Source organism: Vanellus vanellus, assembly GCF_965231255.1.
Source record: "Vanellus vanellus genome assembly, chromosome: 25".
NCBI classification, from domain to species: Eukaryota; Metazoa; Chordata; class Aves; order Charadriiformes; family Charadriidae; genus Vanellus; species Vanellus vanellus.
The window spans coordinates 5,781,585-5,804,112 of NC_138930.1; the positions used below are offsets into that span (position 1 = coordinate 5,781,585).

Sequence of the window (22,528 nt, forward strand, 5' to 3'; positions counted from 1 at the left end):
CAGCGTGTCCAACCCCCCAAATCCAGCAGCAGGTGAGCCGAGGGGTCCCTGCCCTCCATCTCAGAGACCCCCCTGCTCGGATTTGTGTCACTCAGCCACCACGGATGGCTTGGTCCTGGGGACAAGTGCCCACCTGGGGTGGGTCGGTGGGTCGGAACCCAGGGGAAGGAGGAGGAGGGACCCTGTCCCTGGGTGCTGCCCCCGTGCAGGGTGATTCATGCCATGCTCGACTCGCTGCTGAAGCCTTTGCCAGTGTCAAGGGGAGTTGAGGCAGGTCCCAGCCCCAGGACCCCCATGTACCATCCCCTAAACCCTCCACAGGCTCCTCATGGTGGCCCAGCACGACTTGTGCCAGATCCAGAGCCACCACCCGGGGGGCCCTTGTGATGGCGAGGGGAATGCTGCCGACCCACCGAGGTCTCTACCAGAAAGAGAGGGGTCCCCGGGCTCAGCCCTCTGCGATGGGCCCTGTGACCCCTGAAGGGATGGGGAAGGTGACAGAGGCCCTCTTTCCAAGCCCTTGGACCCCATCTGGCGAGAGTCCCTGTCCTGGGGCTGGGCTAACGTGGCCCTGACTCCTTGCCTGAGGCTGGGAGTTGAGCGGGGTCCCTTGTGCCACTGTCACGGCTTTTGTCCTCCAGGCATGGAGGGGGAACTTGTGTCCTTCCTGGCTGGCTGCTGGTGGCCGGATCCAGCAGTGCTGCCCAGCCGGCTCCCAGCACCTTCCCGGGGTGGCCAAACCCCTTCTGGGGTGACCCAACGCTGGCAAGCTCATGCTGGTGCTCTCCCTCCCGAGCCACCTTGTGCCCAGCAGTGTCCAGCGGGGTGCAGGTGCCTCTCACCCGCTGATGGTTCGTCCCCTCCACATCCCCAGGCAAGCGGCAGCAGGGCTGGGACGGGATGGGGGACTGGAGCATGCCCATCAGCTCACTGGGCGAGGAGGTGGTGGCCCGGCTCTGCGAGCTCCTGGATAATGCCAGCCGGGGCTGGCGCAAGCTGGCTGAGGTGGCCGGGATGGAGAAACGCTTCAAGTGCAGGTAGGGGTGGGAGGGCATCTCTGAGGGTCCATCCCCCACGAGGTGACAAAATGCCTATGGGCACATCCCTACCATGGGCTGAGTGAGGGACACGCAGGTCCTTTGGCCACCCCACTGTGGCCACAGCCTGGGCTGAGGGCACTGCTGAGTCCCCCGATAGGGTTCCCCATCCTCCCGGTGCGGGAGGTTGGCTGCGACGCTGAGCACTGCGGGTGACTTGCAGCGCAGAGGAGCTGGAGATGTGCTCGCTGAAGGTGCTGGAGCCCCATGGCAGCCCCACACAGTGCCTCCTGCAGCTCCTGGCTGAGCGCGACTGCACCCTCAAGTACCTGCTGGGCTGCCTGGAGAGGATGGGGCACATGCAGGCCTGCCAGGTCCTCAGCAGCGCTGGTAGGGACGGACAGTGGGGTCCCACAGGGCCTGGAGAGGGGCACTGGGGGACAGCAGAAGGAAAGCAGGGGGAGATAAAGGGCAGCCCTTCCTGCTGGTGGTCTTGCTCTGGGTAGCAGGGCCCTGAGCAGGGTGGGATGGGTGCAGTAGGGTGAGATAGGGTGGGATGTGGTGTGCTGAGATGGGGGGAGCGGGCAATGGGATGTGGTGAGGCAAGAAGGGATGGAACAGGGTGGGGTGGGATGAGACGGGGTATGATCGGACAAGATGGGATGGGGTGGAGCAGAGTGGGTTGGGATAGGATGGAACATGATGAGATGGGTGGTGGTGGCACTGAATGAGACAAGTTATGAGGAGATGGTTGGGACAGAACAGAGGGGTGGGATGGGACAGGGTGTCATAGGATGGGGTGGGATGGGATGTGAGAGGACAGGCTGTTGTAGGCAGGTGTGGGACAGGGTATGATGGTACAGGTCAGGGTGGGACTGGATGTGATGGGATGGTGCAGGACGAGGGTCTCAGCCAGCCCAGGCTGCTCTCTCCTCTCTCGCAGTTCAGGACATGATCCGCATCACGGTGCAACCGGAGTCGCAGGTGGTGACGGAGGGGATGCGGGTGTCTCTGACCTGCTGGGCGACCGGCCCACCGGGGCTCGCGTACCAGTGGTTCTGTGGGAAGCGGGAGGTGAGGTCCTACTGCGCCATGTCGAGCAGGGCTCCCAGACCTCATCCATGAAGAGGGCACCAGGATGGATGGGAGGGGACCCCCGACTCCTTGGCTTCCTCCTGTCTCGTAGGTGCCCGGAGCCACTGCCCCGGAGCTGGTGATCGACACGGCCGCCTCACTGGGCCAGCCCGAGTGGTACATCTGCCGGGTGAACTGCGGGGCTGCCTTTGCCTTCTCCAGGTGGGCCCACATCCAGGTGGAGAAGAGCAGCAGCCCCAGCTCAGGTGGGCCTCAAGATCCGCAACCCCGGGCTGGCACCCATGGGGCACCGCTCGCCCCGTCGAGACTGGCCTGGGTCCTGTAGGGCATCGCTTGCCATGTTCCACCCTGGTTCAGCTGTGAGGGTCTCTGGGCTTGCTGGGGTGATGGAGGAGGCCGAATGCCCTGTGTCCTCCTCGTGCCCTCTGGCTCATGCCACCCGTGGGTGCCAGAGCCTGTGGGTGAGGGACCTGGGGCCTGGGGGCAGCTCAGTGGAACCCTGCCACGGCTGGTTGCCAGATTTGCCACCCCATCCCCTCCCTAGCCACCGGTTACTGCCCGACCATGGTGGGGCTGCAGATCCTGCGGCAGCCGCGGCCGTGCCGCCTGGCTGAGGGGGACACGCTGGAGCTGGAGTGCAGAGCCATCGGCAATCCCCCTCCCCAGTACCAGTGGTTCAGGAACCGGCGCCCCGTGGAGGGCGCGCAGGCGCCATGGCTGCAGGTATGGCGGGACCCCTGGCGCGGCACGGTGCGGCATGGCACGGCGTGGCACACCGCCCCAGCTGCCCGCTCCGTCTCGCCGGCAGGTGAAGCTGGTGACGACAGCCGAGCGGGGCAGCTACTCCTGCCGCGTGTTCAACCTCTTCCACGAGGTGTGGAGCCGGGAAGTGGACGTGGAGATTGGTGAGGGCGCCGGACAAACCTCCATGGACACCCACCCCGTGTGTCCTTGCTCTGCTCTGCCCTCCCCCCGCCCCCCAAAGCCCTTTTGTGGCTGCCCCATGGTTTTGGGGGCTCCAGCCTGTGCCGGCGGGTCCTGCTGTGCACGGGCTCCCTGACCCCCGCTTTGCTGCAGGCCCGCGGCTCTTTGCCTCTGGAGGTTCCTGGCAGGAGGGGGATGGAGGTAGGTGGGGGCAGAGCGGGCAGGTCCCCGCTGCTCTGCCCACTGCGCTCCCTGGGCACCACGGGGCCGTGGCATGGTGTTCCTCTCTTTCCAGGCTCTCCGGAGCAGAGCAGCCCTGGCCAGCTGTACGGTAAGAGCCTGCCCGGGAGGGGTTGGTGGCTCTATGGGGCTGTGACCGTCCCCAGTGTCCCCCCACGAGGCTCCACTTGGCCAGGGGTGCTTTGCACTCCTGGGAGAGCGGAGCAGTGAGGCAGGGATGCCACAAAGCACCCCGCTATCCAGGGACGGTGACACCGGCCACAACTGGGTGTCACCTCTGTGGGTTGAAGGCAGCGGGGACAGCAGGAGCTTCCTGCTCCATCCCCAGCGCCTCCCTCTCCCATCCTGGCAGCCACCGACAAAGTGGCCCTGCTGATCGGCAACATGCACTACCTGCACCACAAGCAGCTGAAGGCGCCCATGGTGGACGTGCACGCCCTCAGCGCCCTCCTCCGCCAGCTCGACTTCAAGGTGGTCTCGCTGCTGGACCTGCGCAAGGCCGAGATGCAGATGGCTGTCAACGAGTTCCTCCTCCTCCTCGACAAGGGTGTCTATGGTGCGGCGGTACCCAATGGGGTGGCGCCCGCTGGGGGGGAACCGGGCGGTTTTGTGCTGGTGGGGTCTTGTGGGGCGGGCAGGCAAGAAGTGGGCACCGGCAGGTCAAGAGATGTCACCCCTCTCTCCTGCTCCTGACAGGTTTGCTCTACTACGCCGGGCACGGCTATGAAAATTTCGGCAACAGCTTCATGGTGCCCATCGACGCGCCCAGCTCCTACACCTCGGCCCACTGCCTGTGCGTGCAGCGGGTGCTGCAGAGCATGCAGCAGCGCCGCACCGGCCTCAACATCTTCCTGCTCGACATGTGCCGCAAGAGGTGACCCAGCCCTGGCCACCAGCCCGGGAACAAGCTGCCATGCCAGGAGATGCCAGCACAGGGGTGCCCGTGGGTGCTGGCTCCTGGGGGAGCGTCCCCGGGGTCCCATCCAAACCCCTTGGCTTTGTCTGGATGCCCCAAAGCATCACTGCCCCAGTTGAGCCGGCAAATGCCACAAGGGGTGGGCAGAGGGGCACGGGGCAGCCCCCAGGGACTGGGGCACCTCGGGGTGGGTTTTGGGGGAGCAGTGGGTCCCAGCTCTGCCTAGCGGCACTTCTCTTGCAGGAACCTCAACGACGACATCATCCCGCAGGTCGGTGCGCTGCAGGTCACGGCCAACATCGTCTTCGGCTACGCCACGTGAGTCCCCTTCTCACCCCCCGGCGCGGGCAGCGGGGCTGAGCCTCCCTCCCTGGTGCAGAGTGGGGCTGGGGGCTCAGCCCCCCATCATGGGTCAGCCCCGTTTGCACCGGTGTCTTTCCCCACCTCGTGGGGTTGGTGCTGGAGGTGGTGGGCGAGCAGCAGCTCCCAGTCCCCCCCAGGGCGGGGAGATGCCCGTGGCACTGCTCACCTGAGGAGATTAAGCCCCGAGGCTCCTCTGGAGCACAGGGATTTGGGCTGACAATGATTTAAGCATCCAGGATCCGGCCGTAGCTCCCAACTCTCCCCTGCACGGTGCCTGGATGGGTGGACAGGAGTGGGTAGAGCCATGGGCTGGCGGCTCTGGCTTCCCCAGGGCTGTCGTCCCGGTGGGGGCCAGTTCCTGGGGGAGTGACAGAGCCCAGGACAGAGCCCACCGCTGCCCCGTCCCCGCAGGTGCGCGGACGCTGAAGCCTACGAGCTGAGCCAGGGCGAGCTCTCCAACGGCATCTTCGTCACCTTCCTCAAGCGCTGGCTGCTGGAGGACGAGAAGATCACGGTGCTGCTGGACAAGGTGGCCGAAGGTGAGTGGGGAGCGGCGGGGGATGATGACCCCCCGCCCGGCAGCCCCCGCTGACCCCCCGTGTCCCTCGCAGACATGGGCACGCTGGAGATCACACGGGGCCGGCAGGCGCTGGAGCTCCGCAGCAACCTCTCAGAGAGACGAGCCCTGACGGACCCCATCCGCCCTCCGGGCCGGGACGAGTCCTCCGCCAGGAATCTGCAGTGGGCCAAGGCTCACGGTGAGGGACACGGTCACCCTGCCTGGAGCTGGCACCCGGGGAGGGGACAGCGCTGAGTCTCAGGGAGGGGCGGTGGGTTTCTCCCACCCTGGAGGAGAGAAACTGCCAGCACAGAGCCACCAACCCCGTGGCAGGAGCATCATGTCGGTGTCCCCGCTCCGGGGTGACCCTGGTGGTCAAATCACCCGTGGGTGCAGCTCTGGCCCTGAGCACCTGCAGGTCCCAGCCCCGTGCTCCCTGTCCCCCCGCAGTCCTGCCGGAGAGCCGGCACCTCCGCTTTGACTGTGGCGTCACCGTCCAGCTGGGCTTTGCTGCCGAGTTCTCCAACATCATGATCATCTACACCCGTGTGGTGGCCACCCCGGGGGACATCACCAAGTGCGAGGCCAAGCTCACCGACATCCCCGAGGTGGGAGCAGGTCGCCGAAGCCTGTGCCGGGGGGGATGTGGGGGAATAGGTGGTGGGGGGGGACACCCGTGGTGGATCTCACAGCTGGACCACCGCCCGTGGCAGGAGCTGGACGTAGACCTCAAGTGCACCAACAAGGAGAGCCCAGAGGAGGTGGGCAGCCCGCTGGCGCCCACCTGGAGCCTCGGCTGCCCCTCCAGCTGCCTCTACAGCCGGCTCTGCGGCTTGCAAAAACTACGGGTAAGAGCCGCACCGCGAAGGGGGCCGGTGCCGGCAGTACGGCACGGCTGCGGCCGTGGCCTGGGACGGGCGTCCATGCTGTTGGTGCCCCCGCAGCAGGAGCTGGCGTTCACCGTCTGCCTGCAGTACCGCTACCGCGGCATGGACGACTTTGTGGAGGAGAGGCGGACGGTGAGCGTGGGGAAGCCGCTCATCGCCAAGCTCAACCTGCGGCTGGCAGCCTCCCCCTCACCGCCCGGCAGCCCCCGCTCTGCCTCCCCCCCCAGGAGCTGGGGGGCGGCGGGGGGCTCCTGGGTCAACACCCCTGAAGAGAACCTGAGCCCCGAGGTCCCCGGCTCCCACGCCCTGTAGAGGGACAGCATGGCCTCCCCATTGTCACTGCAGTCCCCTGAGGCCACCTCTGACCTGCTGGGGGGCCAGAGGGCTGGAGGGGACGGAGGTGATGTGGATGGAGGTGAGCGCTGGGTGGGGTGAGCCCTGGCCTGGCCTGTGCCGGGGGGTGCGGGGCTCGCTGGGACCCCTGCTGCAGGGGATTGCAGCCTGGTGCTGCCTTGAGTACACGGCACTGCCACTGCGGGCACAGGCAGTGCCAGCCCCGTGTCACCTGGCATGGCAAGTACCAGCCCCACATCCTCTGGTCAGTGCCAGCCCCACATCCTCTGGTCAGTGCCAGCCCCATGTCCTCTGGTCAGTGCCAGCCCCATGTGCCCTGGCATGGCAGTGCCAGCCCCATGTCCTCTGGTCAGTGCCAGCCCCGTGTCCCCTGGCATGGCAGTGCCAGCCCCACGTCCCCTGGCATGGCAGTGCCAGCCCCACGTCCTCTGGTCAGTGCCAGCCCCGTGTCCCCTGGCATGGCAGTGCCAGCCCCACGTCCTCTGGTCAGTGCCAGCCCCATGTCCCCTGGCATGGCAGTGCCAGCCCCACGTCCTCTGGTTGGTGCCAGCCCCATGTCCCCTGGCATGGCAGTGCCAGCCCCATGTCCTCTGATTGGTGCCAGCCCCATGTCCTCTGGCATGGCAGTACCAGCCCCACGTCCTCTGGTCGGTGCCAGCCCCATGTCCCCTGGCATGGCAGTGCCAGCCCCACGTCTTCTGGTCGGTGCCAGCCCCATGTGCCCTGGCATGGCAGTGCCAGCCCCACGTCCTCTGGTTGGTGCCAGCCCCATGTCCCCTGGCATGGCAGTGCCAGCCCCACACGCCAGGACAGTGGCCGGCGGCCCGGGGGGCAGCGTGCCCAGACCCCACGGCTCAGCTGGCGCGAGGCGTCGCGCCGGGGCAGGGTTGGGTTCGTTCAGGCCTAGGAGAAATAGAGAGAAATAAGCAGATTAGGGGGCAAATCCTGCGGGAGGGGATTAGTGGGGATGGGAGCGGGAGGGCTCCTGCTTTGCCACGAGGGGCTGGGGTGTCCCCAGCGCTCCCGGTAGCACCCAGTCCTCCCAGTACAACCCCAGGCGCAGGGCTGTGCCAGCCTGGTCTGGGCAGCGAGCGATTTCAGGAGAGGATTGGGATCTGGGGTGGGGGGGGAATGCCTTTTTGCTGGGCTTTCCCAAATATGGCCCCACATGCGGACGTCCACAAATGATGCGGGGCGTGCTCCGCCGGGTCTCAACCAGGGAAAACACCAATAAAGAGGGAAGGGCAGGCGGCTCGGCGCTCCTGTGGCTTTCCTGCGTTCAAATGGCATTTTTGGGGGGCCAGAAATATTACCTGTTTCTGCACTAAGTGCACTGCAGCACCGGGGTGGCCGCGGGAGGGAAGGGGACACCGACCCCTCCCGCGAGGGTACCCCAACATCCCCCACCACCATGCCCTGGGGCGTGCCAGTGCCACCCCATGCAAATTAGCTCATTTAAATAATTTGCATAACCACCCCCCCACCCCCACCCCCCAACTCAGGCACCTGGGGAGACGCGTCCTCATCCCCCGGGCCCCTCCGCGCCCTCGCTTTTGGGTGGTGGTTGCAAGATCGGAGGGGGGGGGGGGGAAGCATCCTCGCCCCAATTAGGCTCCGATCAAACGGGTCGGGGGGTGCCGAGCCCCCCGCTCTCCGCGCCAGCCGGCTTTTGTTGGCGCTCCGGAGGCCGAGGGGTGCCCCGGGCTGGCGCCAGCCTTGGCAATTATGTCATGTGAAAAGCGCAGCCCCCATTGAGCGCGTCCCTTCCCCCGGATCAAACCCCATTACTTCCGCAGCCGTTGCTTCATTATCTCCCCGCCGGAGCACGCCTCTGCCGGGGCCGCTTCACCTCGGCCCTGGCCCATTAGCCGGGCTGGGGAGCCGGGGGAGCATCGATTATGCGTTTAATGGGTTGTTAAAGGTTTAATTGTCACTAACGAAGCAGACGAGCAGCAGCAGCCGGGGGACGGGGGACAGGGAGAAGGGTCTCTCCGGGGTCAGTGCCTGGCCTGGCCCGGTGGCATCCCGGCCAGTCCCGCCTGACCCCGGGGCTGTGAGGACGTCGGAGTCCGGCGCTGGAGATGTTGGAATGGGGTGGGAGCCCCCGGGGTGGGGGGACTGCAGCTGGGTGTGCTGGTGCTGAGCCGGGTCTGGCCCTTGTGGGGACATGGTGGGGACACGGTGGGAATGGCGCTGGCCCAGCAAAGCCCGGGTTTGTGGCTGTTGTCAGGTCCAAAACGCGAAGATTTTCTGGGGAAACATCTCGTTTTGGGGGGGCGGGGAAGATTGGTGCTCTCCTCGCGTCCCCAGGGACCCGGGGCACCCGCTCGCCCAGGGCTGAGCGCCCGTCTCCCGCTATCCCGGACGTGCTTCAGCACCGCAGAGCCACCGCGGGCCCAGCCATCTCTGGGTGCTGGTGGCACTGGCTGCACCCCGAGCCCCGGTGGGCGGGCAGGGTCCTCCTGGGGCAGCAGAGCCATGCGGGTGACGCCGGGGACGTGGCACTTTGCCACCGCCACCCTGCTCCCACCTGGCAGGAACGGCCGGCAAGGAGTAAACCAGCCTTGGTGCACCCCGCTGTGGGGACCCCAGTGCTCCCAGCCGGCCCTTCTCCTCTCGCCAGCCTCATCCGGGGGCCGTGGGGGTCCTGCTGCCGCCCACCTCCCACCAGCACGATTACGGCAGCTTTGTGCCGCCAACATGTGGCCGGGCGGGCACCGCTGTGGAGCAATTAGGGCAGGCGGGTGACAAGCGCAGCCCCCGAGAGATGGCCGAGCAGATGCCCCTTGACAAGCCACCGAGGACGTGGCGCGGCACAAAGCTGATGGCAGCCCGCAGCCGGGGCCGGATCAGGTCGCCCGTGCCGGGGTCCATCCCCAGCCCCGCACGGAACAGCCCGAGGGAGTGGGGCGGGAGGGAGCCTGGGGACGGATGCTCCCGCATCCCCCCAGAAAGCTCCTTCCCAGCAGAGGCTCTGCAGCCCCAGCGCACTAACAAGCGGTGACGCTAACGAGAGGCATGGCAGGCAGGGCCCCGCAGAGCCCAACTCCAGCACGCGGCAGCCGTTCAGCTTATCTCTTTACTCACAATACAGCTGTCTCCTCAGCGCCGGCGCATCTACCGGCACAACCGGTGTCACGCCCCACGACGCGGCTAAAAAAATTCCCCCCAAGTACTCCCTACGAAACTAGAGCTTTTCTGTTCAGTTTTGTTTAAATCTGCAGCATTTAAAAAAAAAAAAAAAAAAAATTAATAATAATGGGAAGGGGTGTGGGGAAAGGAGGTGTCCGGCCGAGGGCGGTGGGTGGCCCGGTGGCCCAGTTGGATGCCCAAGCTTCGGCCGGATCCTCAGCTCAGGCCGGTGCCTCGGCAAGGCAGAGGGGCCGCAGGCGGCTGCCGGGGTGCTACCCCATGGCGGGGTCCCACCAGTGCCCCGGCTTGCCCTGCTGCCACCGATGGGGCTGGCTCGATGGGGGGAAGATGCAGCTTGGCTTCCCTGCCCCACGCCGGCTGTGGTCCTGCTGAGCGTCCCACCGTCACCCTCTCGCCCGCTCTGAGACCGAGCTGAGAGCGGGGGCAAGAGCCGGGGGCCGGCAGGGCCGGAGGAGAGCGTTCATCAAATGGGCTGCCAGGTCTTGTCAATGGTCTGAATGTGCTCCTTGGCTTTCATGCGGAGCGAAGCGATGCTGGAGCTCCTCTGGTCCACCTCCTCCAGCGGGTACTTGTCCACAAAGGTGGTGCCACACTGGTAGGGCGCGGAGGCCATGGGCTGCATGCCCTGCGCCATTGGCGGGGGGGTGTTGAGGAAGGAGTGCCCGCCGTAGGGGGGCTGCAGGGCCTGGGGGGCTCCCATGAAGCCGGGGATGCTGTGGACAGTGGTGGCGCTGGAGATGGGGGACGTCAGCCATGGGTCGAGCGGGAGGGAGTTGCTCATGGGCCCCACGTTGGGCGTCATGGGGGGCCGGTTGAAGGAGAGCACGGGAGTGTCGTGGAGCTTCATGGAGCTGGCCTCCATCTTCTCCTGTCGCCTCCACTTGGCTCGTCGGTTCTGGAACCAGACCTGTGAGGTGAGAGCCAGGGTGAGCCTCACTGTGCCCAGCCGGTCCCTCGCAAGGTGCCCCGCGTGCTGTGCCCCATGCAGGGCGCACCACGCAGGCTGCTCCAGGTGGAGTGTCCCGTATGGGGTATCCCATCTCGCATGGGATGTCCCGTGGGTTGGGTCCCACGCGGGGTGCCCCACAGGGCTCCAGCAATCCTCCGCACACCACACGCCTCTACCAAACCTCTCCCGCAAACCCCAGAGACTGAGGGCACCTCCAAGGCGTGGAAAGCAAGAGGTGTCACCACGCAGCCCCGGACCTTGCTGTTCCGTGGGAACACGCTCCCCGGTCCTGCAAACACCCATACAGTTCTTTGCGTAATGTTATCTGGCCTTCGAAAGCCCCTTGGTAAGAGCTTTTAGAAGACAAATTGCCACGTTTGCACCAAAACCCAGCAGGAACGAGAGGGACCAACAAGCCAAGGCCAGCGGTGACATCTCACCCCACGGGAGCTGCTCGTTAGAGCACTGGTCCCCGTGTCCCCAGAGCTTGCAGCAGCACAGGCTGTCTGCCGCACGATGCAAAGGGGGAGTAAAGATGAATGGTCGGGCTGAGAAGGGGATGTCTCCCATGGGTTGGTCACAGTTGTTGGTAGACACTGGGCTATACTGGTGCAAACTTTGTGTCCAGAGAGCACCGGAGCTGGTGAGGGGTCTGGAGCACACGTCCTGTGAGGAGCGGCTGAGGGAGCTGGGGGGGGTCAGCCTGGAGAAGAGGAGGCTGAGGGGAGACCTTCTCGCTCCCTACAGCTCCCTGAAAGGAGGGGGTAGCGAGGGGGGGTCGGTCTCTGCTCCCAAGGAACAGGCGATGGGACAAGAGGAAACGGCCTCAGGTTGCGCCAGGGGAGGTTTAGGATGGAGAACGGGGAAAATTTCTTCATGGAAAGAGTTGTCAAGCACTGGAAGAGGCTGCCCAGGGCAGTGGTGGAGTCGCCATCCCTGGAGGGATTTAACAGAGGGGCAGAGGTGGTGCTGAGGGACGTGGGTTAGTGGTGGGTTTGGCGGTGTCAGGTTGATGGTTGGACTCGGTGATCTTAAGGGTCTTTTCCAACCTGAATGATTCTATAATTCGGTGGTTCTATGAAACCAGCCATCGCTCAGAGAGCTCGGCAGAGGTGTCCCTAGAGCCTGGACCCCCCCAGAACAAGGCTGAGCTGTCTTGGGTTGGGACTGAGGCCTGGGAAACTCAGTTCATTCGTAAGGGGATTACTGCCTTGCTTCGCAGTGGGTTTGTCACTTCTTCAACTCCCTCGTCCTGCTCTTGCCCTGTCAATCCCAGGGACAGGCTGCGCCTCCCCCCCAGAGCCTTCTGCAGCCCAGGGAGCGAAACCTCCCAGCCCCACCACCACCACCCCCCCTGCCCCTGGCACCACTCTGCTCCGACAAGCCTAAAACCCCCAAATCTTTGAGGGTCTTGTGCTTTCCCAGCCCTAAAAACCTGGAAGGGGTCAGAAGTGGCTAAGGTTTGGCTGCTTTCCCGTGGGATGAGCTGGAGGGACGCGAGTGGGATGAGTTGGAGGGACGCAAGTGGGATGAGCTGGAGGGATGGGAGCAGCCACCAGCAGCAGGGAAAAAAAAAAAAAAATCTCTAAAAACCATCTCCCTGCCCAGACGGAGCCTCTGACACGTGGGCTGAACTGGGACCTCTCTGGGGAATGAGGCACAGCCATTAAATCCCCTCTCTGGTTTTGGCAGCGGTGGAGACGCTGTGGAGATGCTGCTCCCGCCTCGACCAATGTGGAAACTGAGGCACAGAGGGAGGCAGCGGTGGTGGAGCTGGCAGCAGAGCAAAGCCCTCCAGCCCGGGACAAAGCCACCGCCCAGGGGACAGGTCTGGGGTGATGGGGCTACTGGGAATCCTCCCTACCTGCACGCGGACCTCCGGCAGGTTGACCTTCATGGCCAGCTCCTCGCGGCTGTAGACGTCGGGGTAGTGGGACTTCTCGAAGGCGCGCTCCAGCTCGTGCAGCTGGTAGGTCGTGAAGGTGGTGCGGTTCCTCCGGTGCTTCTTCTTGGGCTGCTCCTCCTCGGTGGTGGCTGGTGGAGTGTCCTCGCCGTCCCCCGGCTTCCGCAGCTCGCCCAGGTCCCCCTCACACTTATTCAGGAACATGGTGGCGCCTGTGAGATGACCCACGGGGGTTAGTCGGGGCGTGGGGACATTGGACCCCCCCATACAACCCCGGGCTGCGGATGGATGGACAAGCGGACGGATGGATGGGAGGACGGGGCAGCCCCAGAAAGAGGTTACGCAAAGGCATAATCTTCTCTTCTGCTGCAGCGTTATCCCGGGGACTGACCCGGGGTCCCGGGAACTGAGCTGGGGTCCTGGGGACAGTGCCCTGGGCACCCCGCACTTGGGTCCGCCATGAGATGTGACCAGGCCAACGCGCCCACCCGAAGCTGAAAGTCAAATTTCACCTAAAGTCGAGAATTTTACAAAATTGGCATCACCGAGAGCCAACCCACCCTGTTCCCTGCCCTGGCACGGAGGGGAACCAAGCCCGCATCGGCTCCCTCCTTCCAGCCCAGCTCCTCTCCTCCAGCTCCTCTTCCTCATGGACTATGAGTCTGTCCCTGCACCGCTGGAGGACCCAATGTTGGTCCCCAAGTGTGGCCGGAGCCACCCAGCGCCATCCCCCGGCTAATAACCTTTTTTTTTTTCGCACACTTATAAGCATTTTCAACCCTTGCAACGTTTCATCTTTAAGCTTTTTATCTGGCATCTGAAATCTTCCTGCAGTATCTGCTGGGGATTAAGGATCCCTTTCTACCACGAGGATGGAGGCAACCATGGAAACGGGGCAGAAAGCGGTAATGCCGGGGCAGTTCTGCCGAGGGGAAGGCGCTGCGTGGCCCAGACCCGCCGGCAAAAATTCGGCTAACCGAACGGGTGTGGGGAAGGAGAGGGAACGCCAGTTCATTCTGGGAGGGAATAAATGGGGGTCCCGAGAGGGCGGCACGCAGGGGCTGGGCGTAGGGTGTTGCTCTGGCTGTGGGGCGTCCGTGCGCGGCGTGTCCAGTGAGTGCCTCTGTGCCACGGCGGGCAGTGCGGGTGTGAGCGGTGCGTCGGCGGCAGGTCTGGGGTGCAGGGTGCGCACGGGGCTGCGTGCGGCGGGGCGCGGGAGGCTGCGGGTGCTGTGGATGGAGCGCGGGGTGGAGCGCGTGAAGTGTGTTTTGTGCAGTGCGCGCAGTGCCCAGGGTGCAGCGTCCGTGCGTGCAGTACGCACGACGCCACGTCTGCGCCTGCAGCGTGCTGGGCACGGTGCGCGCGCGCAGTGTGAGCAGCGTGCGGGCAGGGTGCGCAGCTGACAGCGGGTGTGCAAGGAGTGCGGCAGGCGCAGTGTGCGCAGGGCGTGCGCGGTGTGCGGGCGCAGCCTGAATCCGTGAGCGGCGTGTGCAGCGTCTGCGCAGTGCGCCCGGTGCCTTTGTGTGCGGTGCGCCCAGTGCGTGCAGTGGAGGCGCCGGCGGGGTGTGCAGCACACACCGTGCAGTGCGCAGTGCAGGCGTGCAGCACGGGCAGTGCCTGCGTGTGCAGCGCGGCCGACGCGTGCAGTGTGTGCCCAGTGCCTGTCGGTGCTGCGCAGCGTGTGCAGGGCGGTGGGCACGGCACGTGTAGCGCGGGCAGTGCGTGCCCAGGGGGCCATGCGTGCAGTGCGCGCAGTGTGTGTGTTGCGGGCGCAACGCGTGTGGCTTTGGGAGCTGCCAGCCCCCCATGGGGTGTTCTGTAGCCCCAGGGGGGGCTCTGGCCACCTCCGGGTCCGGCCCTAGAGGGGGGCTGCACTCTTGGGGTGCCCCTGGGGAGCCGCGAGCCAGGGCAGGGGTGCTGGGTGCTGTGCCCCGGGGCGCCCAGTGGCAGGGATGAGTGGGTGGCTGGGGGGAGCAGGGACCCCATTGTCACCGTGCCAGCGTCGCGGTGTGTGCTGGGGCTGGGGACATGGGGAGGGGACGGGGACGGGGGTCCCCCCCCACCGTCCCGCTCTCACTCACCCGCTTCTCATTTGAGCAGCTCCGCACCTGCAAGGAGAGGGGAGAGGGGATGAGCACCCAGAGCATCCAGAGCCTCCGCCTGGGGCATGGACCCCCCCCCACGGGACCCAGCACCCCATCAGAACCCCCCCAGCTGCCCTGACCAGCCATCTCCCTTGGCCCCACAGGGCTACGGGGGAAGCTGGGGCTGTGGGGATGGATGAGATGGGACTGGGGACAAGATGGGGCAAGTGGAAAAGGAGAAACAGGGTGGGACAATGAGGGGGAACAGCGACAAGGTGTCCATGGCTGGGGGCAGCCCCCATCGTCCCCCCATCCTGACCCCATCTGAAGGAGGCCAAACCCTCTCCCTGGGGAAGCAGAGCAAACCCCAGCGTGGGAGGAGGAATGAAGCGAAGAACGGCAAAATAGCCAAGCGGGAGTGATCCGGCAGCAGGGCGGCAGCACCGGACCCCGTGGGATGAGGGGGTGCAATGGCCAGACACCTCCCCCCCCCCCCAACCCGCTCTGCCTCAGCCGGCCAAGGTCACAGATGGCCCTGGGTGTGGAAGGGGTGACCCCAACGGGGTCGGGCACTGGCCACCCCGTGGTCCCCATCCTCCAGGGTCTGGCCCTGGGAGCCCTGAGCCTTCGCCGTCAGCGTTTCGGGAATCCTGCCTAAAAATGGACAGCGCTGAGCGGGTGCGGCGGGGCGAGCTGCCTCCCTGCTGCCGTCAGACATTTTCCTGCGGCTGCCGTCATCCCGGCGGCAATTTTTGGGTTTAAGCCCTTAAGCTTTAAAACTGTGCTGGGAACCGCAAGGACCCGAAGCCTCGTGAGGGTTTTCCCCCCATCTGCTCGACGCCCCCAGAACTGGTTTTCCTGTAGGGGCTGCCAGCTGGGGGGGGAGGGGGTGCTGGTTACTAAAAACACCCGAAAAGGCGGCAGAAATGGCACCGAGCCCCGGTTGAAGTGGGCAAAACCATCGCTTCCCCAGTGCCGGAAAGCAGCAGAGCATCAGTGAGGACAAGCGGCCTCCCCCGGCGGTGGGGGACGCGGAGGGGACAGCCCGGGGACAGCGCCGGCTTTCCCTGGGTCCCATTTTTTTGCCTTCGAAAGCCCGTCTGGGTGCCAGGATTTCGCTCCCCCGGGCTCGGGCCACCTGGGACGGGCTGTTTGTGGCGGCCGGCGCGGGCGGTGGGGTGCGTGGGTGGCTTCTGCCCTCCGGCCCCGGGTGTAAATCGGCGCGAGTGATGCTGACGGGTGTCCGGCACCCGCTCCCGACCCCCCAGGGAAGGGTACCAGCCCCGGCCCCGGGCGCACCCCGAGGACAACCCGCTCCCTTTTGCGGCATCTTTCCCCGGCGCTTCCTCCCGAATCGGAATAAAACGGCGTTACCTGCTGGGCCCAACTCGGCTTTTCCAGGAGTATTTAACTTTGCCGGTCCCTCCTGGGAACCAAACAAGCGGCTCAACCTCACCAATCTCGCAGCTTTGGCAGCCAAAGTTGCCTCTAGTCTTCTTATTTGTCACAGAACCGCCGCGCTAAGGCTCGGGAGAATCTTTATTTAGTGTTGCAGATGTCACCAAGGCCCCGCAGATTGGAAATGAGTCCAAAGGATTAAGACGAGGTTATTAATTGGAGGCCTTCCCCTTTAAGAATGATTGACAGTTACTTTCTGGACAAGTAATTGCTCTAAATGTCCCCCCAGCGCGGGTCCGGGGGGGCGGCGGCGGACAAAGCCCCGAACTGCCTTCCCCACTCAGATTGTCTCCCCACAAAGGCGTCCTGCTGGAGTTTGCCTTGTAATCCCCTCATTACGGGCGAGGAAAAAGAATTAGAAACAGGGGGAGCGGAGAAGAAAGGCCGGGGCGATGGGGGGCGGGGGGGGGGAGGGAGGGGGGATGGTTTCCTTCGGCCGCAGAGGCTCTGCCCCGGGGATGGGGTCCCGGGACGGTGGGCGCCCCAAACCTCGGTGGGATGGGGATGCTGCGGTGGCGGGTGTCATTCCCCCCCGGATGGGGATGGCGAGCCTGGGGGTGGCCCCGGTGACGGCGTGTGTGGCCCCGGTGATGGTGCCTGCAGAGCCCTGCCTGCATGGGGACCAGTGGTGGGGACCGGGTGTGGGGCGACAGCCTGCCATGGGCACTGGGTGTGGGGACCAGCAACGGGGACCAGGAGTGGGGTCTGGGGACCTGCCATGGGGTCTGGGCGTGGAGACCAGCAATGGGGACCAAGCGTGGGGTCTGGGGACCTGCCATGGGGTCTGGGTGTGGGGACCAGCAACTGGGACCAAGCGTGGGGTCTGGGGACCTGCCATGGGTTCTGGGTGTGGGGACCAGCAACTGGGACCAAGCGTGGGGTCTGGGGACCTGCCATGGGGTCTGGGTGTGGGGACCAGCAACAGGGACCAAGCGTGGGGTCTGGGGACCTGCCATGGGGTCTGGGTGTGGGGACCAGCAACTGGGACCAAGCGTGGGGTCTGGGGACCTGCCATGGGGTCTGGGTGTGGGGACCAGCAACTGGGACCAAGCGTGGGGTCTGGGGACCTGCCATGGGTTCTGGGTGTGGGGACCAGCAACTGGGACCAAGCGTGGGGTCTGGGGACCTGCCATGGGGTCTGGGTGTGGGGACCAGCAACTGGGACCAAGCGTGGGGTCTGGGGACCTGCCATGGGTTCTGGGTGTGGGGACCAGCAACTGGGACCAAGCGTGGGGTCTGGGGACCTGCCATGGGGTCTGGGTGTGGGGACCAGCTGTGAGGACCAAGTGTAGAGACCAGCCATAGGCACCAGGCACCCTGAACAGCCGCGGGGGTCTGGTGTGGGGACCCGGTGTGGGGAGCAGCCGTGGGGAGCAGGCGTTGGGCACCGTCCATGGGACCAGGCGTGGGGACAAGCCGTGGCCATGGTCCTGAGCATGAGGACTGGGCACGGGGACACCCTGTGGGGTCCAGCCGTGGGGACCATCCCTGGGGGCTGCCCGTGGGCTCCAGCCATGGGAGTGTGGGGCTGGGGCAGCCGGGCTGGGGGGCAGAATTGTTGTCCCTCTCCTCCCCCCTCCTCCTGCTGCCCTGGGGACCCTGGTCCTGGGACAACGGGAGCATCACGACGGCGGTCCTGGGGTGCTCGGGCTGGGGGTGCTCAGTGACACCCGGACCCCCTTGTCCCACCGGGCGGGTTTTGCTCTTTTCTTCCTCTGCTCACTTTTACTTTCTCCCAAAAGCCGCTTCCTGCCACCTGCAAGCGCTGCCACCCCCAGCCGTCGTCTCGGCTTCCTCCCACTCCCTTCCTCTCCTCGCCACAGTTCCACTTTTGGATGGCAAATGTCACCATGGGGTTTTTGGACCCCCCCTGCACCCCATGCCAGGTGGCTGCTGGCCCCGTGTGCGTCTGTGCCATCCCCACCAGAGCAGCTGCCGGTGGGACCCTCCGGCCACCCCTCCGGCCACCAATATGTCCCGGTTTGGTCCCTGAGGCTGTCTCAGCGTCCCTCCCAATGGGGCTGTGCAGCTTTCCCTGCCCCGTCTGACACGGCTCTGGGGACAGTGTGACGCTGTCTTGGGGATGGCATGCCACCACCCTGGGGACAGTGTGCCACCATCCCAGGGACAGTGTGGTACCGCTCCAGGGACAGGCTGGCACCACCCCGGGGACAGCATGGTCCCACATCAGGGATGGGGTGACCTGGCCCTGGGGACCACGCATCTCCTGAGGACGGGGTGACACCCCCACGCCAGGGTCCCACCTGCAGCAGGGGTGCGCGGGGTGGGGTGCCACCTTTGGGGGGACAGCTGGGGACATCCCTGGGAGCAGGGACGACACATGGGGCCAGAGATGCAAACAGGCACCTGAACCTGCCGCCTGCCCGGGACCACCGCGGCGCCCACAGGAGCCAAGTCACTTGCTCCGGTGGCCCTTGGTGGCTTCCCCCAGGGTGGCCCCCCCTAGCCCCGGCGGGCGCAGGGGGTGCTGCCATGTCGGGACGGTGGTCCCGGGGGCGCCAGGGCTGCCTTTAGGAGCAGGGGGGTGCCCAGCTGCCCGGTGTCGGTGCTGCCCGCTGCGCGGTGCGCGCGGTGCCGGCCCCGCTGACCGCCTTAAGGTGTTGGCTCGCACGGAGCGGGGAGGGGGTGGGGGTGGGGGGGTGGGGGGAGGCCAGCAGGCTTATTTGCCAAATGATTATAATTGCCTTTTAGGAGCAGATAGCAAATTGATTTGCTTCCTCGTCCAAGGCCCGTAATCGCTTCATCACTTTAAAATATTAATGCTATACTTCTTTGCTAGTTTCCCAATTACCCTAATTGAAGGCAAATTGGTTAAGAAGGTGCAATGCAGAGTATCAGGGGGTTTAGTTCACTCAAATGACAGTTTTAAACCTCCCTAATCCTATTAGCGGGCAAAGCTGCTAACGCTTAGAGACGCTGCGTCAGCTTACCGGGGCGGTGGGGCCGGAGGCGGGGGTCGGGGCGGGGGGCGGCCGGGGGCCACCGGCCTCACGTGACCAGCTCGGCCGGGGATTTATCACTTTTTTAGTTCATTAAGAGGCCTTGGGCAGGCGGGGAGGCGGCAGGGGTGACCCAAAAGGGTGCTGAGCGGGAGGCAGGTGGCAGCGTGGGGAGGGCGGGGGGGGTGGGGTGGGGGTGGGGGGCAGGACGATTAGCCAAGGAGACCTGGCGGAGGGTCCTGACCCGAATCCCAGCCGGCGCTGGGAGCCCCCGCGCAGCCCCACTGGGAGCAGTGGGAGCACTGGGAGCCAGGCTGCCGTCGGGGCGGGATGGGGCCCCGGTGCGGAGCAGGGATGGAGGCGCCTGCCGTGATGGGGCACGTCGGGGACCTCGGTGCCACCGTGCTGGTGGCTGGTGCTCAGTGTGGAGCCCCAGCCCTGGGGAGAGCGGGGCCGTGGGGTGGGAACGGGGTTGCGCGGAGTGCCACGGCTGCTGCCACCCCATCGGGGGACCTGACCAGGGGACTGGTGGGGACAGGGATGGCCCCATCCCATGCGACACGGGTGGAGTTTTGTGCCCGAATGGGAGATTTTGCAAGTTCTGAAGGAAGGCTGGAGAGCAGGGATGATAGCGACGGCAGGGACAGTGGGGATGGCAGGTGCAGCGGTGCCACCAAACAGGAGGGTCCCAGGTGTCAAGCCCTGATGTGCCTGTCGCACGCTCTCTGGGATGCTCCAGCACGCACCAGCTCCTTGACTGGTACCTGGAGGGGTGGGTGACTGGTGGAGGGGGGAGCCAAGCACCGCGTGCACCCGGGGACCTCCTTGCTGGAGCTCCTGCTGCTCCGGGTGCTCCAGCCGGGGTGGCTGAGACCTGTGGCTCTTGTGACAGCGATGAGCGCCACGGCACAGCTCCCAGCCCACCCGCGCCGGATTCGGCCGCCTCCTCCCAGCCCCGCCACCGCAGCCGTGGGCAGCCCCGGCCAGGGCCGTCCCCACAGGCCTTTCCGGAGCAGATGGCCCCGGCGTGGGGAGGACGGAGGCGGCTCAGCGCGTCCTTTCTTTCATGCAAACACAGCGTGACTCCCCCGGCGGCTCCTGCTCCGGTGGGGAGGTGCCATTGGGGCCAGCGCTGGCCGTACATTTTACAAGGGTTCAGCTAGCTTAGTCCTCGGGGACAGGCGACTCAGGCAGATTAGACCTCACTAAAATAGGCAGGTATTAGTGATCTCAGCAGCCCCCAGCCTTCCGGCGCGGCGGCGTTTAAGCCAGTGCCACCGCTGAACGGCCGGGAGCGGGGAGCAACTCCCCAGAGGGGCAGGAGGCAGCGGGACCACCCCAGCCTCTGCCAAAGGGACACCTTGTGCTGGCAGGGGGATGCTCGAGGTGGGGTTAAATGCTGCCGCCCCCCCGGCTGGTGCTGCCCCCAAGGGATGCTCCAGGGGACACACACACACACACACACGCTGGGTCCCGCGGGCTCCTGTGCGTTGCTGGGGGGCGGCCGTGCCTGGGGGCTGCTGCAGAAGTGGGGGGCAGATCCGGTGGCCGAACGTAATGGGCTGGGTGTCATCGTGTCCTCCCCCCCCCCAGCACAGGACGGGGGTTGTGGGGACGAGGGGTACGGCAGGAAGACAAGACTGGTGCCAGCAAGCGCCGCGTTTATTGAGCCAAACGGCGCGCGAGGCCCTGGGGCTGGTTCCTGAGGGTGACAGAGCACAAGGGACCACCGCCCGCCCCATCCGGGGGCTCACGCCAGGGGCACGGTGGGGAGGGGCTTGGCCAGCAAAGCTGGAGGGCACCCAGGCATCCTGCATCCCAGCACCCACCCGGCACACCCCGGAAAAGCAACAGGGAATGGATCTGGGGAGGAAAACCCACCCCCAGTGCATGTATTGGGACCCCTGCCCCCAGATAATGGCACCTGTAACACCGGTATCCCACCGGTCCCAGGGGGGCAGCAGGGGGGGCAGGGGCTGAGCCCCAGTGCTGCCGGTGTCACCCGCCGGCAGGGCGGGCAGCGAGGCTACATCAGGACGCACTTCTCCTTCACCTCGTCCACGGTGCCCAGCGCGCGGTCCCGCAGCGCCGGCAGGTCCACCTCCCGCAGCTTTGTCAGGAAGGCAAAGGCCCCGGCGCCATCATCATCCTCCTCTTCCTCCTCCTCCTCGCTCTGCACCATGGCCGCCAGCTCCTGCGGCAGCTCCACCGCACCGCCGGCCACGTGCAGCTGAGCATCGTCCCGCTCATCCTGCACACGGGTGGGAGATGGCGTCGGGGATGTGGGCAGACCCGGGCGCCCACCAGCCATGGGGTGGGGGACAGAGGAGAGCAGGTCCCTCAGGGCCAGCTGGGTGCTGTGGGGGCGTTGGGGATGCTGGGGGGATGCCGGGACTGTCCGGTTCCAGATTTGGACGGCTGCATAGACGCATGGCCGGACGGGTGGTGCAGATGGAGACAGCAGCCGTTTGCTGCCCTCTTCAGGAATCATCTCCCGTCCTGGGGGACACATGGCAGCCGCCCGGCCTGGGACTGTCCCGGAGGACGGAGGGTCCAGGGGAAGACCCCCCAAGTCCCACCGAGGATGGGCTGGTCCTTACCTGGGCCAGGTGGTACTTGTCCCGCAGGTGCATCCGCACAGTGGCCCGTTCTGCCTTCCTCTGTGCAAAGGCCTTGTCCCGCTCGATCCTGCAGCAGCGGGTGTCACACCGTCAACCCCCTGCCTCACCAAGCCCCCCACCACAACCCACCCCCAGCATCGCCCGGGCTCCTCGGCAGCAGCGCGTCGGTGCCAGCCCTGGCCAGGGCGGGTGTAGAAGGGGATGCAAAGATCCACAGGAGAGCTGCAATGGGGACCTGGGGTCAGGGGCCACATCCTGCCCCTCCAGCCCCAGCCCCCAGCCGAGATGCTCAGGGAAGGTGCCTGTTGGGGGCACTGGCTCAGCTGCTGGTTGCTGGGCCACCAGGTCTCCACAGTACCTGGACTCAGGGAGGTGGGACCTTAATGCAGCCCATGCTGGCCCCTGGTCATCCCTCAGCTTCATGGGTGCTGGGTCGGCACCAGACACCCACCGCTCTGGGGCACTGACACCTGGGGGTGCCCATTGTCACACCGGTGGTGCACCAAGCCACTGTCCCAGCACCCACGGGGACCTCCCGTGCTGCAGGGAGAGGTGCAGAAGGACACCCGCTCTGCCCCTGTCCCTTACCCCGGCTGTCTCCCAGTCCTTATCCCAACCCGGGGACAGCCCACAGTGGCTGGGGGCCTGGTCCCGGTGCAGGGGGGACCCCAATGACCCCCCAGCCCCGGCAAAGCCTTACTTCTCCTCCAGCAGCTGCCGCTGGTACTCCTCAAACTCCTCGCGGGCCATGCCGTTGGGCAGCGTGGCCGCCTTGCCATCCTTGGGGGGCGCCTTGGGCGGCTCCTCCTCACGCCCCTGAAAGCTCTTCAGGGCGGTGGTGAAGAAGGTGGCCATGGGTGGGCGGCTGTGGCAGCCCGTGCCCCACGGCGCCCGATGCCACCGGGTCCCTGCCCAGGGCCGGCACCTGCAAGGTCAGCGGGACCGGCTGCCCCAGGGGCGCTGCGGATCAGGGGCGGATTAAGGCATTAGGAGGGGAAGACACAGCCAACGGGGTGAAAAGACCT

At 65.8% G+C, this 22,528-nt stretch overlaps 3 protein-coding genes across 3 annotated transcripts; 1 reads left to right on the forward strand and 2 right to left on the reverse strand.

Moving 5' to 3' along the window:
- Positions 1 to 900: 900 nt before the first annotated feature.
- LOC309681693 (mucosa-associated lymphoid tissue lymphoma translocation protein 1-like) lies at positions 901 to 6,333 on the forward strand (the record flags this gene model as incomplete). The annotated part of the gene is made up of 16 exons (XM_082495613.1): positions 901 to 1,037; positions 1,261 to 1,427; positions 1,981 to 2,111; positions 2,224 to 2,377; positions 2,677 to 2,855; positions 2,941 to 3,037; positions 3,210 to 3,257; positions 3,352 to 3,387; positions 3,649 to 3,852; positions 3,993 to 4,170; positions 4,456 to 4,530; positions 4,987 to 5,114; positions 5,187 to 5,333; positions 5,585 to 5,742; positions 5,848 to 5,982; positions 6,079 to 6,333. The coding sequence occupies 16 exons, from the start codon at positions 901 to 903 to the stop codon at positions 6,331 to 6,333; spliced, it is 2,229 nt and encodes a 742-aa protein (XP_082351739.1).
- A 3,658-nt stretch (positions 6,334 to 9,991) lies between these two features.
- On the reverse strand, positions 9,992 to 12,584 carry RAX2 (retina and anterior neural fold homeobox 2; the record flags this gene model as incomplete). Its single annotated transcript, XM_082495241.1, has 2 exons — positions 9,992 to 10,435; positions 12,342 to 12,584. 2 exons carry the CDS (start codon positions 12,582 to 12,584, stop codon positions 9,992 to 9,994), a joined length of 687 nt encoding a protein of 228 aa, XP_082351367.1.
- An 8,324-nt stretch (positions 12,585 to 20,908) lies between these two features.
- LOC309681407 (complexin-3-like) lies at positions 20,909 to 22,358 on the reverse strand (the record flags this gene model as incomplete). The annotated part of the gene is made up of 3 exons (XM_082495276.1): positions 20,909 to 21,133; positions 21,483 to 21,570; positions 22,204 to 22,358. The coding sequence occupies 3 exons, from the start codon at positions 22,356 to 22,358 to the stop codon at positions 20,909 to 20,911; spliced, it is 468 nt and encodes a 155-aa protein (XP_082351402.1).
- Between the last annotated feature and the right edge of the window lie 170 nt (positions 22,359 to 22,528).